This window comes from Anguilla anguilla, chromosome 1 (assembly GCF_013347855.1).
Source record: "Anguilla anguilla isolate fAngAng1 chromosome 1, fAngAng1.pri, whole genome shotgun sequence".
Taxonomy (NCBI): domain Eukaryota; kingdom Metazoa; phylum Chordata; class Actinopteri; order Anguilliformes; family Anguillidae; genus Anguilla; species Anguilla anguilla.
Window position 1 is genome coordinate 62,860,015 of NC_049201.1, and position 22,616 is coordinate 62,882,630.

Below are 22,616 nucleotides of genomic sequence, written 5' to 3' on the forward strand. Positions count from 1 at the left end.
ACTTGGCATCTGTGTTTACATGCTTGTTTAAGCTACAGCTCAGGAAATGCCAGAGCAATCGACTTCCCGCTATGTGACCTGAACGTTCACACGCGAGAACGAATGACTGAAGTAAGGCTGTAGTCTAACACCACTGAGTAAAGTAAAAAGAAAAATCTGAAAAAATGTTTTTGTTGTGCATATATATGGATTTCCCTGTTTCAGAGCTCAACAAAAAATAATTTTTGGGGCATACCGCACTAAAATTCACAAACCACACATATTTAACACTTAATTAAATAACATATACGCGGATTGTCAATCATTTTGTCAGTGACTTATGGATAATTGCACAATGCAACAGTGCTGGCATGTCCTGAAACACAGAAATCTGCATATCAATAGAATTATTTAATCCCAGTCCAATGTTCAGTTCCAGGAGGAAATAAGGGTTCACTGAGCATCACAGCTACAGTAACTTACCTGGTGAAAGCCCAGGTATTCCTGAATGGTAGAGGACACATAAAAAACTACCCCATCAGATGAGGCCACAAGGACAAATCCATTAAGCACCTAAGGAGAGAAAAAGAGAGAGAAAAGGTCACAGTGAAGATAGGTGCACAGACAGGGTCAAAAGTCACAGTGGATCTGCACAATAGCTGTTGCATCAGAGTCTTCAACCTGCAGGTTGCATCAATACAAGAAGGCTACAATATAATAACTCTCAAATCACTACAGCTAAAGTCTGAATGGAGCCTGTGCACTTTTAACATCAACACTGTGCATGCATGCCATTTTTTCTTTCCCCTTGAGTAAGTTATGACAAATATACATATTGCAAATCCAGTTGTGCAAATATGTTGCACAAGCGAATGTGGAAAGTTGTAAACAGTGTGAGTTACTCAGAATAAGATCATCTGGCTGAATGAAAAAAAAAACTGAAAATTTGGAACCCGAGCAATGGCAATTGCCCTGGGCAAGTACATTTACTGACATAAATAATGCAAAACATGCAGGGCAATCTATCTGTCATACATTTCACCCCCTTTGGCTGTTTAACTTTAAACCATAGCTGACAACAATTCACACTGGAAGTGCATGACAGCTGTATACTCAGCAGAATGCAGAATTATAATGGCAGAGACAATGTTGCTGTTAACTCTGAAATATACAAAAACCTAAAAAATTGAGAATGACACACTACTACTACCCATTCGTATTCTAAAACTGTAGCCACTTCGGACCTGGGATAGCCATTAAGTCTACGCGCATCCTTCCCAATGAAGAGTTCCGTCCCGAAAGTAAAATGAAACGATCATTTTATTGCTTTCTTTTAGTTTAAACAAACACAACGAAAAAATACCCTTCGTTCCGTGCAGGTGCATACGTGGTACGGTCGTGCGGTAGAAAACTTTTTTGCTTCCCCGGTCTTGCCCCCTCCCACATCCGTAACCATGATTATCCACGTAAGATATACAGGTAAGCATATGTAACCAGGCCAGGTAAGGTCTTTTGACGGGTAATTATAAGGCATAAATGCATATCATATAATAAATCAAAAGAATCCCCAAATCTAATGCTTACATTTTCATAGTTCATTAATTATTAATAATTTTCATTTACAATAACAAAACAAAATTCATTAACGGCTCCTACACCACTACTACCAGCTACTACTACCTACTACCACTATTACTACTACTGCCTGAAAAGTGAGGGTGTAGGACAAGGCTTGGTCTACATATTCTTGATCTGTGTGTGTAATGAAAGTCAAACAATGTGCCCATGTGTTGTCCCTGGCTTAAGAAGAAATTCATTTTGACTATGCCTTTCTTTACAACAGGCAGCATGAAAGGCGTCTGTACAAAAACAGTCAAACAAGGAATATCTGTGCACATAATCTTAGGGTTCTTGGGATAGCAAATGATTCATATTGACTGAAGTGACAAAAGATTATTAGGTCATTTAAGAGTTCAGTGCTTATGCTTGATACAACAAATATCAAGCATAAGCACTACAAGACAAAATATAAGTATCATCATTCATGACTGATCTGTATCTGGAGACAGGTAGAACCACAGATGGTTACAGATTAAACAGATTAAGTTGGTTGCTTGATTAAATAAAGCTTGGGCATTCAAACTAAGCAGATGGCGTTCATTCTAACAGAACCAGACCAGTGACTGGTTACCCTGTAAAATATCAGTGACCTTAATGCACAGCGCAGCACTTGCACTGGGGCCTTCTCTGGCCCAAAGCAACAGTAGTAAAAAGCGCTGCTGCCCTTCACTGAGGCAAACTACAGAAAGCACTTTGCGCTTCCGAGAAAGTAGTTCAACTCCCTCAGGGCAATTCCAGCAACGCAAACTACAGTCTCATTGATCATTCCTGGTATTTTCTCAATGAAACAGCAAAACAATGAGCTCTTAAGCAGTTTCCTCCACTTGTGTTTTGAGGCTGAGCACCACACACTCCTAGCCCTTAGGGCGGGGGTTTGCTACAGATCTGACTTATTCTGCGTCATGAATCACTTTCTTCTGCACAAGTACATTTCCTTTTGACGTTTTTGTTTCTGTGAGTCATAGTTGGTTTCGTTTCCCTTTCATTAAAATGCATATGTTGTCAGGACGATTATGCTGAACAACTGCATGCATGAACTGATCTACACGCATTATTACAGCAGGACACTGGGACTACATCTTCTGCACAAACCAGAGTGGCTGGCACACAGAAATTTAAGTCCATGCAATACCTTTGCTTTCTGAAAATACAATAATCGTTTAGTCTGTAAACCAGAATATGCTGAAGAAAATATAACCATGTCAAATTTAATCTTACCATTTTGCAAACTTGCTTAGTGGACACATAAAACATTTTGATATTTTGTGAATTAAGAGTTTGGTATCTCTGGCTGAGTACTGGGCTCAAGGATACAGTAAAAATTAGCACCCTACATGGGATTCAATCATGAAAGCCCCTGGCAAGCCTCAAGTCTAATTCAATCCAATCCAGCAAGCCTAAAGTCTAATTCAAATTCACTATCCCACACTAAATAAAAATTGTTCATTCATCACAATCTGTTTCAATGTTTTATTAGTAGTAGTAGTATTAGCAGTAGTAGTAACAATATAAATAGCTTATTTAATTATCCTTAACACTCTCCATATACCTCCCTGTCCAGTCATGTCGTTCATAACACTACCAGACACCCTGACCCTTGAGTAACCTGCTGGTCAGCCACATTCACCTGCAGCAGCAGCTCCCCTTCCAGGAAGTTCTCTTCTCCCAGTTTCTGGCCATTGCCGTCTGGTTTCGGGCAGCTGTCTGATTTCGGAGTCACTGCAGTGCAATGAAACAAAAAAGAGAAACAAATGAACATCACTGACATTGCCAGAGAGAATGCATGTTCCTCACACCAAAAGAATGAGGAACAACCAGTTACCGAGGGCACGGTGGTGCACCATTCACAAACTGCGAGCTCTGAGTCATCTCTCGGTTTACATAGCTCAGGTCCAATGCCTGAAGCATGGGTGGCGGCGTTTGGACAGAGAAAGAATTGCCATTTTTATAAAGATCATAGACATTCTGGCATACATGGCATAAACAAAAAAACACTGCACATTATACACAATCATCGTATATTACATTCACTGAGTGAGCGTTTACAGGAACGAGATGCAGCATTGCAAACCTGCTGTTAAAGACTTCCACATATCTGCATTACAGCCCCACGCCCAGCTAATTTATAAACATATACCAATTACTGAAATGTCCCTGCCAGAAATCAAATTCATTGTCATTGCACATTCAGTGTTTAATTTGTTCAGAAACTGGTGCAGCTGCCATCTATAAATATGCATTTGCAGTGGCTATAATAAATTCATCACAATTTAATTGATGGAAAACACACGGTAAGAAAGCCTTTGCAAGAACAACCGGCCAGTAGCTTGCACATTTTCAGATACTAAATAAACTTAACGAAAACAGCATGGTGCCTCTATGTTGCCTGCCAAAAAAACAATAATTTTGTAAGGATGGTTCCTGACATAAATCCTTACTTCTGTCTTCAAGAGGCACAAACTGAGACTTCATCTTGTTGGTGTCTACAGCACTGGCATGTGCTGCTCACTAAGCAAGTTTAAATGTTTAGCTCGTCTGGATGTACAAAATTAGATTTTGGAGAACTTTAAATTGATAAATTGTCATTCCAATCTCAAATCTGACAATGGAGGCTGGTCTTTTCTTTCTACGCTAAAACTGAATAAGAGTGAGCTCTGTGGAAGGATAAAAATCAACTGTTTATTGTTGTTATTAGAATCCCCATTAGCTAAAGCCGTGATGCCTGCTAGTCTTCTTAGGGTCCGACACAGAAGTGCAAGGCGCAACTGACAATTTCACATGCATTAATGCCTTACATTACTTACAAAAAACATTCTGATGATTACATATAAAGTACATTAAAACATAGCCATCACTGAACCAGTACAATGGAAACAGTGAAAAATAACTCTTCTAGTAAGGCTTTCTATGGATAGGATGAAACATTTTCCAGATAAAAATCAATTGTTTCGCATCTATACATAACCCGGGGAATGCTGCCAGCTGACTCACGTATTAATATGTTAAGGTCTCTGTAGTCACTAGAGTGGTTGGAGTGCAGCAGACTTGCTGACCACCTGCCTGCTAAAGCATGGATGTTATAGCCTCCAGATGAAATAGTTCATTAGAGTTTGTTGTAGACATACTGGCTCACCTCCCCTGGCACCATTCACATTCACTGGTCACACTCAGGGCAAACACAGGAGACCAAATTGTTGTTGACAGTGTTTGCCAAAGCAGCACTCCACTCTGTCAGCTAGATTTAACACCAGGAGCGCCGGACCATTTCCTGGCATTCAAATAACTTTTCGCGCGGCCAAGGGTCAAAAGACACATTAGCCTTCAAACTGGAAATATTCGCATTGTTCGCTAGATGGCGCTTATTAGACAGGAGCTGACAAAGGTTGCCAGCCCATTGTCCTAATGAAATATTTGCGAGATTTTAGACTGTCAGAGTATCAGAGTAAGTTATGTTTTAGTTACGGCTCGGCATTCTAGTCAACACATTGTTGCAATATAAATGTATTTAGAATAAACAGTATGTCTGCATGAAAAGCTAACAATAAACAGATTGTAGGGAGGTCAAACCTGTTTTTCAAAAAACAAATTTGACAGTTTATTCTTCATGCATAATATCATAAATGCTAATAATCAAATAGGCTAACAACATATAAATCGCCAATTTGCTAAAATTAGCCGCTTCCCTCCGCATGTGATCACTGATCGCTGTCGTTGGAGGGAAACGCATCATCACCCGTGCGAATTTTAGGGTCGGGTTTTCTGTTTTATAAAAATACATGTAAAAAATATTGTCGTTCAAACGAGTTTTTTTCCGGTGACCAGAAAACATGTAGGCTAGGCTACACTGGCAAGCAGGTCATAGCTGGCTGTGACTATTCGACTGGGGATTCGAAATCCAAAGTCTCTTATTCATCGTAGACTAATTACAAAAAACACCCATTCGTAACACTGAATAATACCGCACTGTACATAAGACCATAGCAAATATATACATGCAAGAATTCTGTTGTTCAAACGAGTTTTTTCCGGTGACCAGAAAACATGTAGGCTATACAGGCAAGCAGGTCATAGCCTAGCTAGCTGTGACTATTCAACTGGGGATTCGAAATCCAAAGAAGTCTCTTGTTCATCGTAATTACAAAAAACACCCATTCGTAACACTGAATAATACCGCACTGTACATAAGACCTTAGCAACCAAGTGGAATTTCAAAACTGATTATCGCTTCAGGGCACACACAAAGTCAAATTGAGATAGCAACAAAGTAAAAAGACGAGACACCTGTCTTCAGTAATTTGCTTTATTAGATCAAAAAGCATACAGCACATTGTTAGGAAGTTGAAACGATTTTGAAAATATAACGTTAGCTAAATATATAGCTAGCAAGTTGAATTATTTAGAATCACCCCGCAAATCAATAAATAAAAAGCGACCTGTTTCTCCCGATTGGTAACTGTAAATGTATTGCTGAAAGTGGAATAGTAATTATGTGGGCAATTAGTTTCATAAACTCCATAAACCCTATCAATGATTGCGTGGACATGGTAAAGCACAGAGACGCCTATATTCCCACGCAACGCATCCCGATAGTTTATGCATGTGCTGTTGCATCTACGCAGACAGCGTGAGCAGTCTTCTAACACAGTTCCTAACGTGCAAGGCTCTAATTTTTGAATATGAAACAAGGTCCGAACCTATTATGACTAGAAATAAGTAAAACTTAAAAAACAAGTAAAAATGTGACACTTGTATCTTTGTTTTGGGCATTTATCTTTTTACTACTCAGTAGGCCTAAAAGGCCTACTCATGATAATAGCTTCAAAAAAACTACCAGCTATTCACGCACGATCGTTCACGCTCATCCATTGAATCGTCCCTCACCCCTCCCCCAGCACCAGAATACTGAATTCTTTAGATGCCTTTAGCGAAACCAGAGCTGATAGTTTTTTCTCTATGGCCCCGAGTCAAACCCAGTAGGTGTGAATGTTCAGCTTCGCAGAGGGGTGTGATTTTCTTCCTCTTCACGACACCAGTGATGGCGATTGGAGACTTCACCTCAATAGACCTAACTTATATTTTCAAAACCTACATTTTCAACTGTGAAAACAATATTTAAAAATTTCCATCAATCTATGGATAAGCAAATGTATTTATTGATATCAAATCAATAAACAAGAAAATCAATATAAAACATTAGTAGGCTAAATGTTAATAGTAAACATAAAACATCAGTAATAACAAGCCCAAATCCGCAATAGCTGCGACCGCGCATGCATCCACAGGAGGACACTTTTGTGGACCAACTGACCAACAAACTAAAGAGCTGCTGGTCGCCTATATGCCGCGGAGTTTGTAAGCTTAGCTGCCTTTGCCATCATGTGATTTGACATTGCAAGTTCGGTCGATAGCACATTGCTCAAGATGCCGTCTCATCTTTATACGTGCATGCATGAATATGTGCTTTCGTTTCTAAGTAAGTGAAAAATTACGGTCAGCATAACCATGCTGTGCCATGCTTCGCTAAAGCATCTGAAGTTTTCTGTGTTCTCGGGTGGGGGAGGGGTGAGCGTTGAATGTCCCATACAGATCAGTGGTCTTACCCTTACCCTTAGATTGACATGTGAATGTCCCACTTGAGAATGGTTCACTTATGCCACGTGTGAATGTTTGAAAGTTGATATCTCTCCAGGGAGAGGTAAAATGTTCTATTTGTCCGGCACATAATATTATTATGTTATGTTAGCCTACTCAAAAATAATACAAGTATTTTGCTTAGCCGTAATTAGTTACGCTACAAAGTATGCCTTGTATTACTTTTAGTTACGCAACAATCTCTCGCTCTTGCTTATACTTTTTTCTACATTTTTATTCTTTTTTTTCTATTTAGTTTACTGTTTTTAAAAAAAGATTTTTATTACTAGTTTACTCAACGGAATAACAGCATACACCACACGAACACATCACAAGACACTTCACATTTGAGAAATCATTTTTGATTGTAGGCTATGTAATAGTTACATTTATTGTTCTCTCAAGTAGCCTAAAGGTTAATACTATGTTTTTAAAAAATTGTGGAGTTATACATAATAGCAACTGCAAAGCCTAGCCTAACCGGACATCGTGTCACCACTCGCGTGCTTCCACAATGATTTTTTCCCCCCAAAACCTTTACTCCCTGAAACGAATGTCCCCTATTTCCTGGTCCCTCAAAAGCCAAATGTGTCACGTCACATTTTTACCTCACAGAAAATAGGATATGATACAGCTATAATTTTTTTTAGCATATTTTGTGTGTGTGTGTGTGTGTGTGTGTGTATACATCAACGAGCAAGGTATGCTTGATCAGAACTCACAGAAAGTCCACTGATAACAAGTGCACTAAATAAACGTAATCCGTCTGGGATAAATGCATAGGAAATTTGCCGAGGGAACCGATGGCAGAAGAAACGTCCGAGTTGGTGTACAAAAAGACGTCTTCACTGAAACACTCTATAAATAAACTAATTAACAGCCGAAACAAACCATGACTAACTATAAACTAACAAACTACGCTATGATTCAAATATATTTTTATCATGCTGTATTGTAGTGGTTTCTTTATTTTAGATTGTTTTTGCAATAGTGTTACAGTTTGTAGTCCTAAAACCCGGAAGTAAGTTGGCATTGGGTTCTCATCAGATTTCTCCCGTGGGGATTTAGTTTTCTGCCGAAAGTAAGGTTTGTGGTGAACGTAAGCCTAAATGAGCTTCACGATTGTTTGTCAACCGTGGATTTCTAAGCTGTCACGTGCTTTTGAAAAGTAGGCTAAGTTTCTATATTGAAACTACAAGAGCGGTCACATTTTTGCAATAACCACTCTTGTTTTACTAGCTCGCATGCACGCTGAGCGTCGAACGCTAAGCGTGAGTGAGCGGCGAACCCATAGAACTCGTAAAACAAAACGTGAAACTGTTTTAGGCATAAATTAACCATAGGTCTTATTTTCGGAAGAAAACTAAATCCCTATTGGAAAAATGCATTGGCAATCTGCCGAGGGAACCCATGGCGGAAGAAACGTCCGGGTTGGCCTACAAAAAGACGTATTCACTGTAATATTCTATGAATAAACAAATTAACAGCCGAAACAAATAGCGCTTCGAATATATTTTTATCTTGTTATATTGTAGTCGTTTCTTTAGCTTAGATTTAGTTTTTTCAATATCATACGCAGCATTGTTGTTGTACGTGAACGTGTCGCATGCAGCCATTGTGCACGAGAATGATAATGCATAAAATTGAAAAAAAAAATTGTTTATGCATTTGAAGACGGATCAATTTTATTTTAACCCTTATTTAGAAATTTCCAGTTGTATAATAACTGTAAAAATAAAATGTAGGGCTATGATTTCAGAACACAAGGGAAAGGCATAGGCATAAACAAATGATCACAAAACGAACGCAATAGCCTATAAAAATATTTTTTAAGATCACATATTTAAAACATTATATAATGTATTATTCAAAATAAACATAAACAAATATTTCTAATAACAAAATAAATAAAACATTCGTACAAATATAAATGCGTGTCCACCGCGATGAAAAGTATATCCTTGCGCCTCCTGGTGTGGTGAAGGAAAACTGACTCCTTAGTCTGAAGACGGCCGTAATTTAACAACACTGTTATAACACACACGGAAGTGAAATAAGGTGCTTTTAACATTTTCCAAACGGGACTTTGACATTCCTACTACGCTGGTACGTAAAGAACAAATATTTAGGAAAAGTCAGTGAATGCGGATGATGTAGCTTGCTAGTAACTAAATGAAAAAAATCCTAAACTCCGAAATATCTCAGTGACAGGTCAAATGACCTGTCACAGCGCTCCTAGTGTTAATAAGCCAGACAGACACAGCGCCAGTGCTTCTGAGAGGGTTACTGTTGGCAGAGTTACCCACGGCAACCAGCAGCTCGATTTGAAGCACACGGATACCACAGAAAATAGACAGTGCATTATCAAAGACTCAAAAACATAAACCATTAAAACCAACTGTTCTGTATCTATGCATCTTCACGTAGCATAAATGTACCACAGTAGTTGTGTGCAGTTGCAGAACAGGCCTAACAGGGTTGAGAAAGGCATTACTACTTGAATAGAAAATATTCATTGAGTAAATACAGGAAAATACACCCCTAAATCTAGCGTAACACTAGCAGTATCTATAAAATGAATAAAGACACAGTAGGAGTTTACAGAGGAAGCAGACATCTGACAGTGCAGGCTATTTTTCTGTCCTAGAATGTCATCATTTCAATCCAACTGGCCTGTTATTTACTTGCGTTTAGAAAATAGTTGTTTCTGTTACAAAGAAGACTTCCATTTCAAATAACACAAGAATAACTGTTAAATTACACACAACGTTCAAGTTGGTAATGATTAACTTCATTGTGAATCATTTGCTCAAAAGGCTTTTCTCACCTCGGGGAGAGGGGGTTGGGACCAGAAAGTGTAGCAACACAAAATAAACCACATCAGGAGGAGGATGCAAACAGAAAACAGAGTAAAGTGCAGGTTCAACCCCAAAGGTCACGTCTGGATATCAGCCACAGAGCCTTTACTTGTCTGAATACCCAGCAGTCCAGGGTCAACACATTCAGTACATTTAGACACAAATTCCAAAAAAGTAGCAGCAGCATAGTGTCACTAAGACCCTTCCACAAAACTAAGGGCCCTGCTACGGTAAATGTTCAAAATAAACAATGTTTTATTGATCAAGAGAGTGATTATTAAATTTCCATATGTAGCCTACTTAGTATGCTTAGAGGGGTTGTTAGAATAGTTACAGTCTTTCAGATACAACTTTTATTGCCATATTTAACAATTTCCCTGTTTTAGGATGCTGCGAATATACGATTTTCATTGACAACAAGGTACTTTTTGTGACTGCATCAGTATTCTGTAAAAGCAAAACCTTGTCCTTTGCTTAAGCACAGACCTATGCTACATCGGGAAGACTATTGTAGTGATACTTAAAAATGCGTTCCAAAAGCATCCACTCTTTTGAGGATGCATTTTATATTTTCATAACCACGAAGCAGTATGTTTTTTATATGTATATTAAAAAGTATTGTAAATATTAAGAATTCGTAAATGGGGAGAGCAACCCATATACAAATACCTCAATTCAGCTGTGAGTTTGATTCCCTATGAGGCACTTTCTGTACTGTGAGCCCATTGCGATCAGACAATTTTTCTGTTTTCCCCCAGACTGAATAAAGTTTCATTTAAAAAAACCCTAGAATCTTCACAATATCAAAATATGGCAGAAAAAAACTCACTGAATCTTAAATTTTATAAATTAAGGCTTATAACTATTCAATCTATTCTTTTCTCTTACAATTCAGGGCATTTGTCCAACCTTTACTCTGTGTTTTTGCTGACACCGTGATTTTCAAAGCCTAAATAAACAGTACTTGTAGCTTAGGCAATTTGTGAAAGCAAAACATTAAGATAACATCTCAAGCTGCACTATTCACATGCAGTACAATTCTCTCAACCATGTCCCTACAGAATTCCCCCCACTGCTGGTTCACATCAACTTTTGGCAAAGACCCCAATGTTCAGCTAAACAGGTCAAAGTTTGTAGTTTGAGCCAACAACTATCAAACTGTTTCATAACCCTTCTCCATGGAGTCGAGAGTTCAACAAGTCTGTTCTAGATAAATCACGCAAACCCCCAGCCCCCCTGCTCCCCCTCCCCCACCCCCATCCATTTAGTCACCAGTGACCCAAGTGCACATAAAAATCAGCCACAATCAGGCCTCAACCAAAACAACAAGCTTCCTTCTTATGGAAACAAAGAAATATGTATGGAATTTTTAGTGGGGGTGGGGTAAGGGATTCCATGCAATTATAACAGATGCAACCTGTTTGATATGAAGCCCTAAAAATGCAGTACTGGCTCTAAAGGAGCCAGAAATTTATTTTTCTTATTTCCATTTCTTTTCCCACAATGACCAGCATACGGGTCATCTCGTTGCCTCTTCTACCATTTCAAGGAAAATGAAGTAGGATATCTGGGGCCTCTTACCAGCCACCTATCCAAAGTTTTGTCGTTTATATCCATGCTTATTGGTCTTCACTCATCTTCATTCCTGTGTGTTTTGCCCCTTTCACTGAAAAGAGAATTTTGCTGCTAGTCTCGTTTTTTCTATCCAAGTCAACTCTAGTTATTACACTCCTCATCTCACTCAACAACTCATATCAGTGTGTGATCCATGTTCTAGAAAGCGCTGCGTCAAAATATCAGTCAGCTTATCATTTATCCTCAATTTCTGCTTTCTTCCTCAACGTCTCTTGTCCTCTCAGAAATGAGGCTTATCTCTTCAATCTCTCTACTTTCCCATGACTCCGTCTTGAACTTTCTATTTCAATGAGGAAATGAGACACCGATCAGCCTCGGACACTTTGAGGTTTGAGGTTAAATTGTCCCCAGTGTTCAATATTCAACTTCAGCCAGCAAATTCTGTCACGCCCCAAAAAAACTGCAATTTAAAGTGTCACAATGTCACACTGCAAAGATCTGCATACTCATAATTTCAGGCAGGAATATAAATGAATGAAGTATCACCTTCTTTATTAAATTCAACTTTTCAACACTAAGATTTTTTTTACACTTATTCAGTCAGGCAAGCAGGCAAGAAACCTTCAAGCCCAAACTAAAAACATACTAGCCTGGACATGGCAAAGATCAAAGCCCCTGTAATAACATTCAGCGTATTATTTAATAAGCCTCGTATCAGATATGTTTAAATTGTTAGAGTAAACGTTAGATGAAAAATACATTTAGCATCAGATTTTGGAATGAGGACAATCACAAGGTGAACCGTGTTTCACATATGGTTCTTGAGCTGACTTAAAGAAAAAACAATGATTAATTGTTCTTCAGGTTTCCTTCAATGCTTGATTTAACACATTTGTCAAACAAATGCAAAGGACATAATGAATGACTGCTGAGATTAATGGCAACTGAAAATGGAACTGAAAATACCACAACAAGAAGTCCAAATAGAAACTAACGTAACAAGGTAATAATATAAAGGAATAAAGGCTTCTGCTCTCATCTAAAGAATCACTGAATCTGCAGCACAGTACTCCAGGACATGCTCATCTTTCATATCCTGTACTTTATTAAAAGCAATTACCATGATAATGCTACAAAGGTGCGTACATGCCAGAGAGGAGAGGCCATGCTGCACACCTCACAGGGCTGCGTGCGGAGGCCCTGGGTCTCTTCAGTGTACAAAGGCAGACGTCTAGCTCACATACATCAAAAAAAAATCTAAAATCTAAAAATCTATTTGGGAGGTTAAAAAAGTCACTTCTATATAGAGGTGAAACTGTGGTTTCACAGCACCAGATAAGCCTGCTCCTGGACTTCAAAGCCCTGTCAATGGACATTCCCCATTCAAAGTGCCTTTTACTTTACACTGTCTCTTGTTTCATTACAAAAAAATTACAGGATAATCGGCTTATAAACTAAATAAGCTTATAATTATAAGCTAAATAAACTTAAGAGAAGCTTTCTTCAGGTATTTTGCTTGTTCCCTTGATCATGATATCACAAAGTCAAGATAACGTGACAAGTTCAAGCACAACATTTTTGTATGGGCATTCATTTGATAACAACACAATGTGCATTTACGCAGCACTTGGCACAAGTTATATTGCATTCATATGCACATTTTTGAGACATTCCTCATGGCAAAATGCACAAATTTGCACTGAGCCGACTCCAGTCAAAAAAGCTGTATGGTCTACACCGCTACAACTGGTCTAGTTTGGTCAACAACTTTAGCTAGGACTGTATTCCAAAAGTGTGCAAATTACCAAGCTAACTAGATCATTTAAATATAAGAAGTTGTAACTAGCAAACTGCAGACTGATGTCAGGATTGCTTACCCTTTTGCAGTATGATACTCCCTTGTAGATCTTTACGTCTGGCCATGTGACCATACAGCTTTTCTTCATCAGCTCCACTTGAATACTAAGAGGGGCTAGTGTCAAAAAGAGTGTTTGTGCAGGGCCTATATTAAGTAAGCTAACTATTTAAATATAAGAAGTTGTGTTGCAAATCGAGCGGCCAATGTGACCATAAGCTACAGCTTTTTTCGTCAGCCCCTCTCCAAATCAAACAGAACAGTACATATATAACTTGATATAGTTTCACGTTGATTAAAGATTTGAAGGCTTCATGCCACCACAGAACTCCCTGTAGTGATATCTACTGCCTCTGTAATGCTTGTAAAACCTAATCTGCTTTACAAATCGCAAAAAAAAGCTTACTTCTTCGTACACACTCCCCCTCGACTGAAAGACCCGGATGTAACATGGCCACCACTAGAAGGGTGATTCCGATTTAAATGAGGGTCACCCTCAATTACCTCCCCCCAAATCAGCAACAAAAAATCCCTCCAAGCAGCAAAAAAAATTCACTTCTTCTGACTTTTGTTTTAATGAGCACCATCTTTCTGTCTTGATAGAATATCGGAAAAGCTAACTTACAGAAGTGTAAGAACTGTAGTAACGCGAATGAAATGTATGAAAGCTATATACATCATTTTTGGTGGAGAATTTCAGTTTTGTGCCATTTTGTTCTGAATAACGTTATTTCGCTCTGAACATTAGCGCAGTCATAGTTTGTAGGAGGGCTACTTGCAAGAGCTAATGTAGTGAAGGAACATATAAATGCATCTCCCTACTTGTGAATCCCATTTAGGCGGCTTGGCTTAACAGTATAGGTTAAAAATCTGTAACGTTATAAGCGACATACACCAAAACCTAGGCTTGTAGGCTTACTTATTAATAATAATAATATCCCCATATTAAAAGGCCCATATTCTCCATTTCAAAACATTTTATTTATTTATGAATTTATTTACTTATTTACTTACTAATTTACTAATTTCCAGGGATATTTTTTGGTTAGCTCGTCATTTTCACCAGTGGGGCTTTTTAAAATTAATTCAAGGGTCGCTAGCGCCCCAAAGCTGCAACTGCAGAATTTGTAAAGCAACATTTAGAATTTGAATCTTAAAAAGCCACTTTCTAGGACATTTTGTGACAAAAACACAACTTCCTAGGGCCGAGGGAGGATGTGGTCACGGGTGTGTTGCTTCCTTTGTCACAGACCTTTTAATCGCACCAGCTCACTGTGCACCACCGATAAAGACAGACTCTGCAACCACACAGGATTACACTCAAGAAAAAGCACTTTCGCAGAAGATAACCCAGAACTACTTTTGCGTTAGACACGGTCCTAGTATATTTCAACACTTGCAAGATTGTTCAAAATGCAGCCTGATCAGCCAAGATGGGCTGAACGTTCAATATCACAAAAGTGCATTGTTTGATAAAGAAAATCTGAACGCTCGGCGTAAGGTATCAGGGTTTCACTCTGAGGATTTTTTAACAAAGACACAAAGCATTTATTTTTCTCTGAAAAAATATCTATTGTTATATGGCTGTGCAGGCTTCCTCTGAAAAGTAGATCATATGATTATACATTTATATTCTGCTTTCCACAGGATTTCACACACCCTGATGGCATCCTGTTATTCGCCGGTTTCCCTCGCCTCACTTGCTGTATAGCACGTGGGGCCAACCATTCTCCACCCGACAGCCAAAACAACCTCCCGGCTGAGTTTGCCAGATTAACTTCCTCCATTTAGAGAGGCTGCAGTACAACATAAAAGTTCAACATATGACAAGATGCTTTATTCTGGTTACTCTATTATAGCATTTAGATATCTAATGTCAGTGACTGCATTAAGAATAAAAAATACATAAATACAAAAAAAAAAAAAAATGCAACTGATCCACAAACAAATGCAGCTGATCCACAAATAAAGGCAGGTGATCCACAAAAAATGTAGCTGATTCACAAATAAATGCAGCTGATCCACAAATAAATGCAGTTGATCCGCAGCTGAAGAACAAATAAATGTAGCAGAATCACAAATAAATGCAGCTATCCACAAATATATGCAGCTAATCCACAAATATATGCAGCAGATCCACAAATAAATGCAGCGAATCCACAAATGCAGCAGATCCACAAATAAATGCAGCTGATCCACAAATTAATGCAACGGTTCCACAAATAAATGCAGCAATTCCACAAATAAATGTAGCTGCAGGTTTTTTTCCCCACACAGAGTGTAGTCTAGCCAATCAGATTTTAAGACATCCTTTCGCTAATGCTCACATTACTCCGACCAATCACAGCACATATACACTTCAGGATTGTGTCGTGTAGCCCAAATACAACCACTTGAGATGAATGCTTTAATGACTAGCCTATATCTTTGATCAACAAATGAAGCCTTCAAACCTTGAACCAAAGTGAAACCATATCATCTTATACTTGTACTATCCCATTAGATTTGGAGAGCAGCTGACAAAAGAGCTGTAGAAACAATGGACGAGGCTAGTGTCATTACAGTGCAGAGGGCACGTTAGGAAACCACAGCTTGACAAACACCAACATTAGCTAGCTGGCTAGCTAGCTACTACTGGCTAAATATGTCAGCAAGATATTATTTGCAGTACTTTGTGGGACATAGCTTCAGCTAGGACTGTATTCAATAAGTGTGCGAATTAGCAAGCTAACTAATTAAATATAAGACGTTTTAACTAGCAAACTCTAGACTGATATCTGGATTGTTACCCTTTAACAGCATGATACTCAAGTGTTGCTGCCTAAAATAGATCAGAATTATTGTGTCACTATGACTGCTCTGTCCCATCTAAAATGCATTGGAAATGTTATCATGTTACAATCACATAATATTGGACAATTACATGATCACACCATGAAATTTCAAGTGCAAAACTGTGTCTTTATGTCATGAATGGGGATGCATTATGTAACAAAGCTCTCAACAGCAGCAGGCCACATTTCACATGTCAACCAGAATTACAATTTTAACTGAAGGATTTTTAAAAATGACGCACAATCTACCAGCATGGGCTCTGCAATTGATTGGTCAACTGTGATCAAAATATTGGCACCCGCTGTAGACTCTCAGTCACAGTCTGCTAATAATACAGCAATATTGCAAAACATAGGCTAGCTCCCTCCCTCCCTCCCTCCCTCCCTCTCTCTCTCCCAAGCACATGCAGAAAATGAAGCATGTCTGTTTTCCTAGTTTTTATATGCAAGTCATACCCCTTGGTTACCTTACAAAATGGAAGGTACTTCTTACACCTTTGACCTGAACTGAATTTTGGATAATTCCCTTCTAAGCCAGAGTCTACAATGATGCGGACTTAACAAGAGGGTAGATAGAGGGCGCAAAAAGACAACGCAAGACCACTTGCGTAGTGGGACAGCCCAAAGCCTTCATGGACTTGATGGGAACGTGCTTTTGAGTCCACAATTCCTGAGAATGGGATACAGCCCTAGTCTCCACTGGTGAATGGCAGATGGCAGCTTTTTCAAACAGAGTAACCAGAGATGGAAACAACCAATCTGATGACGTGAACACTAGACAAACACGCAGCAGAGACAAATGTAAACATAAAACCTACAACAGAAGTCATAACACTCACCATTAAAGAAGCTCTTGGCTCGCAGGTAGCTCACACTCAGCCGGAGCACAGTTAGCTTGTCTAGTTTGGAGATCACATCCTGGGAGAAAGGAAGCAGGTTGGCCAGATGCTCCAGCTCCCCGTTTAGCCGCTCCCTGTGCCTCTTAGAGGGGTTGGATTTGGCTCCTTCAGCTGGAGGCTTCACCCTGCAGAACAAAAAAGGGCCAGGTATCCACACAGAACAGTTTGTTAAGGTCTACTACACAAACATGTTTATGACACACTATGTGCCTTAACAAACAGTTCTGTATGGATAACAGGCCCTTTTTACTCACAGGTTTTGCCTGTTTTACCATCTGTACCTGAGATGGGTATGGAACTGTGTCTTTGGTACAGACACTTCCACTCTAAACAAAAGTTCTAACTATGTTATACAATTGAAAAACATGTTTATTCAGCTTGGGAACATAAATACCCACTATAGCGTCGTTTATAAGTATAAATGATAAAAAGAGCAGGTCAAGCCTGAAGACAGGCTTTGTCTTATCATACCATAATAATCCCTATCAATTTTTAAAATCCAAGGCATTATATAAAACGTTACGATACGAGTTAACAGTCGTGACACAACCTAGCTGTCACTTGCCACTCATCTAAGAATGACCACACAGCCAGCAGTGTTGCCTACATATTTATGCAGACCGTTCAAAATAGATTAGATGCAGAAATGCAATGGATGCCGCTTTGAAATCTCTGTACTAACTAGCACTGAATGTTCGGAAAATTCATTTACAAAACAATGTCGTCATACGTTATATATGACAAAATCACACGTCTTCACGTGCAAAGAGCGCACGCGTGCAAATGGTCGTGGGTCTAAAAACAGTCAATGTGCGAAAATTTCAACAACTGAAATTACAACAACGAAGGCAGATGCAAGTGAATTTTCTGTTTTCGCGTAAGTTTTTTGGGGCGGTCCAACCAGTCCACTGTCCGTTGTAGCTACTTCGAACGATGAGGCTGCGTGTTATGTAGGCTACTTGGACAATGACCTCAAACTTCAACTGGAGACTTACCTTTTCTGAATCGGTTTTCTCCGCTTACGTGTAGCATACATGGTGTTTGTGTTCATCTTGTTAGTATAAAATTAAAAAGATTGAATCGCTGTAAACTGAAGTTGCTGCCAGAAAAACTAGCACCAAAATGTGAGTAAAATCTCTGCTGGAAAGTAAACAAACGCAACAGGAGTCTAATCCGAAATAGCTGTTATTTTCTTGTCAAAGTGTTGCATTTCAACAAACTGCGCTTCAACAAATTTCTGAAAATGCCAGGCTAAACGCGCATAATTTTTATGTAGTTCCGCTAGTTCTTCGTATGAAACTTTGCATCAGATCTGTCAAAGTAGCTCTAGTAAATATTTAGCCTGATATTGAAGCAGACTCATTAAGGATCAAATATAACAACATAGCGAGTTAGGAACGCATTTAAAATGCACTGCCACTAATCCGTCGCCACAAATCTAGGCCTAGTACAATATGGAATTATTTACTATGCTCGTTTATGCACGATTTCTCTGTCAACACTACGCTGCCAGGTAACTAACTACATTAGACAGCTAGCTACTTCAGGTCTCCGCAACACACCCCTCGATCGTCTTCCCACTTTCTACTGCACCCGCTGTTGGATTCATATACATGCATATTCAACTAGACAGAAGATCACGCCCTCAGCCGACCTAAACTGTGAAGCCCCGGAAGTAAGCTTGTACTGCGCATGTCTTCGTTTTTGAGGGCGAAACATTGAGCTCACCATTAAAGTAGATAGGGCACATCAAACTTTTGAAGGCAAAATAAAACTTCCCCGATGGTATTTTGACACTCGATTGACGACCGTTACGTTTCATATGAAAATCAGATTGAAAAATATGCATTATGTAATAAAATATGCACATTTTGATAAATATTTTTCCAAGACTTCTGGACCAAAACAACCATTGTTTCCGAAACTGCTGCACATAATGAAAATTATGATCACAAAAAATAGAAAGATGAGGTTTTCTTTGGTTCTTAATTCACCTTGGATTTCTACATTGAATTCAATGGACAGAAAGCTCTTTTGCCGTCAACAGTTGTGAACATGCGCAGTAGAGGCCGTTTCCCGATACTTTCTAGGCTTCACTCCTACACTCTCCAGTTCTAATGTACGCTTTATGGTTGGTTTGCTCCTGAGCTCCTGAGCCGTCGTTTAAGCGAGTCTTTGACGTATGCAAGCAGTTTTTTTTGTATCACGGGAACGCCGCCATTTTTGTAGGGTCAACGACTTTGTTTTAAAATTATCATGGGGCATCTACTCATGAGGCATGTCAGATACCTTGTATGTGGGTACACAAAAAAGTTGTCATTCATTTTTCTGAGTGAGTTGCCATTCACTCTGAGTACGCCTGAAGGAGAGTATTTTGTCACCGCATTTGTTCATGCCATGGACTGTAGAATGTTCTATTCATTTAAAATATTCCTTCCGTTAGGAAAGAATTAAGAAATAAAACTTGAGGATGACATTTCTCTGTTCAAAAACTAGCTCCCTTCAGCGAGCAGTGCAGAGGTTTCCACAATGAACAAGTATTCTGCCTGGAAAAGAAAAAACTGACTCAGAGAAAATACCTTGGCCATTAGAGCATTCAACTTCTTTGTGTTCATCAGAATCCTGTTTTGGAAAAGCCGCTGTACTCTTCATCTATGCTACTACTCAGAATGTTTCTGCAATCTGTAATATATTTGAACTGGTAAGATTTTTAAATTTTTATCTGTTTAACTCTGTGTGTTAAATGTCTTCATAACGCTTAATGCCTGATCTGTGAATTAGATCATGGTTTGTCTTATGGACACTTTAATATTGGAGGTATGTTGGGACTCAGACAGGAATTAGGTCTTTCTGCTGGAGAGAAAGTGTATTGAACAAGTATATAGTTATTTGTACAAATTTGATACTGCAGTCTGACTTATTACAGATTATAATAGAGACTTAATTTGTATTTGTATGAAAAGGCTGTAATATACAACATTTAGGCTATTTTAAGGCCCTAAATGTGGGTAGGTACATGTATATTTGCTGAAAATACAAAAAAGTACCTCAAGAACTATGTTATGATCAATCAAAAATTTTTCAATTTCCATAGATCATGGTTTGGTATTTAATCAGATGCTGAAATTCATATGGATGCACATGTCGTCTGTGAGCATAATGTCCTGTGACAATTTTTTTACAGGTGTGCCACCGTGCAATAATCATACAGTACATTCCACAGTTTAGTAGTTGGGTTTCGACCCCTGCGCATGAACTAAGGGGCATGTCAGAGTCCAAATATTTTAGGGCTCAACTTTACAATCCTTGAACATGGTCATATTATTTTAGTTTACAGAGAGGCCATTGCATGCTTACGTTAACAGGCCTGTGCGCGCGCGCGCACACACACACACATACACACAGACACACACACACATAATGATTTATGTATTTGATGGCAGGAGTGTTACAAACATCTACCTAAATATTAGAATTTTGTGGATTTATGTAAATGTGGGACTGGGTTAGTTTACAAACACTCCATTTTTCAGCATTACTTTTTAAAATTATTTAAACAATCCATATTTCCAGAACTTCAGCAGCTTCATTCAAAATGATTCAATCTGTCCCAGTGCTGTGAAGCTATTAAATCCAGAAGGCTATTAAAATCCTGGCTGGTGTCTTAAATAATTCATTTCAAAGACCAAAACGGCATTTGAAGCACAGTGAAATGCCCTGTGAATGCTACACATTTCCTTACTATTCCCTACATTTCACTTGACAATCTGTTACAGAAAGACTTTTGTATTTTGACCAAATAAATACCTGGGAATATCCAATACAATATGAATTGTTAATTAAAAAATAATAATAATCTTATGCTAACCAGGAACCAAAATACAAATTCTGAATGCATGCACCCATAGCAAGCCATGAGAAGAGAAACAAATCCTTACAGTATAACCTGAATAATACCATTACCTGAATTTGTACAAAAGGTGGAAGTGCTAGTAGGTGGGGACCATGATGGGAACCAAAATACAGTCTGTAGGAGTTTTCAGTCTGTGTTGTCCTGACCACCGTGGGAAGTTTGTTCCCCCACTGCACTGGGGTGCCAGTACAGACAGGAATTGTGACATGGGAAAGATAAATCTTTTATAACTATAAATCAGCCACATGTTAGCTTACCATGTCCGGGGAAAATTATTTTATGATTCATATTATGTCACATTTGGATAGCTGGATATATACATTGCACATTCAGGTAGAGTACCTAAGGGTATAGGATGGTTGCTGTTATAGGGCTGGCTCTATGGATGACAATCGGCCTGTTTTCACTTGCGTAGAAACATAATACAAACATGTTCTGAACAGTCTGCTAGCAAGAACAGGCTGCTAATCTTCTTGGCTCAGGATTATGTTCCATGTTGTCTTGCACCAGCAGTGTTGCGTCCAGCTACACATGCTATGTTTGACTTGTGTAAACCTTCCTTTGCTATTTCAGGTGGATACAGTAAGGACACACCATTTGTGAGCTCACACTCATTGCCCCATTCTCATGCAGTACAGTCAGTACAGTCTGTCATAGCTCCATGGCTCTCTCGGATGTGACAGACTGTGTATCTGTGGGTGATGGAGTATGCTTGATGTGAAGCAACGGTTCCTACCCTGTGGCCTAGTAAAACGCATAAGAAATGACAAGAAATGAACTTTTCCTCAAAACACATAAATGCATCTTTTATGAAGAATGTTGTATGTTAAACTAGCATAAATGAAATGGAACCTTTCTGAACTAATATCTGAACTTATACCACACAACCCGTTTCAACATTCTGTACAATAAAGAAAGCTATTTAAATAAAAGTTTGCCCGTATGTAAAATAAATCCAAGGGCCTTTCCCTTTTAATGATGTTGCTTTGCATGCTTTAAAAAATCTTATTTATTGAAATCTTCTTCATACTTTAATGTGCTATGTCTACATTTTGTGGGTTAAAATGAAAGAACTGTTGGATGAAAGGTCTACATAAATATTTTAAGTCTCACAGACAGACAGATCTGTGTGGTGCCTTTTTAAAGATCAGATAAAAAATTGTGTGTTTCTGTGCTGGTGGTGGGTGGTGGTGGTTAATGCAGTTGCAACCAAGAGTTTTTGGGATAGTATGTGGTATACTGGTTACTTAGAGAGCTGAACCTGAGGCCAGTGGGTTTCCTATGATCAGATTACACAGTGTTCGGGGTATCCTGAGAAATGATATGAGCTTTATAAATGAAGTGTAAAATGGACATTTTTGGAAGTAGAGGCTGTGTACTTTGCCCTTGATAAAGAAGGCTTCTACTCCATATAGATGATAATGATACAACATCCAGACATAAGCAACTGGA

At 38.7% G+C, this 22,616-nt stretch overlaps 1 protein-coding gene and 1 long non-coding RNA gene across 2 annotated transcripts in view; one reads left to right on the forward strand and one right to left on the reverse strand.

Annotated features, from left to right (window-relative positions):
• ahr1a (aryl hydrocarbon receptor 1a) overlaps positions 1–19,061 on the reverse strand; it is a 33,808-nt gene extending 14,747 nt beyond the window's left edge. Inside the window, exons 1-4 of the mRNA XM_035421188.1 lie at positions 18,247–19,061; positions 17,192–17,376; positions 3,227–3,318; positions 463–552 (exon numbers count right to left, since the gene is read on the reverse strand). Of these exons, the coding sequence (XP_035277079.1) occupies positions 463–552; positions 3,227–3,318; positions 17,192–17,376; positions 18,247–18,302 (423 nt within the window). The 5' untranslated portion in view covers positions 18,303–19,061. The remainder of the gene's footprint in view (positions 1–462; positions 553–3,226; positions 3,319–17,191; positions 17,377–18,246) is intronic.
• Positions 19,062–19,210: 149 nt separating this feature from the next.
• Positions 19,211–22,140, forward strand: LOC118229158. Its single transcript, XR_004765620.1, has 2 exons — positions 19,211–19,952; positions 21,738–22,140. It is a non-coding gene; the product is annotated as an uncharacterized LOC118229158 (long non-coding RNA).
• The last annotated feature ends 476 nt before the right edge of the window (positions 22,141–22,616 follow it).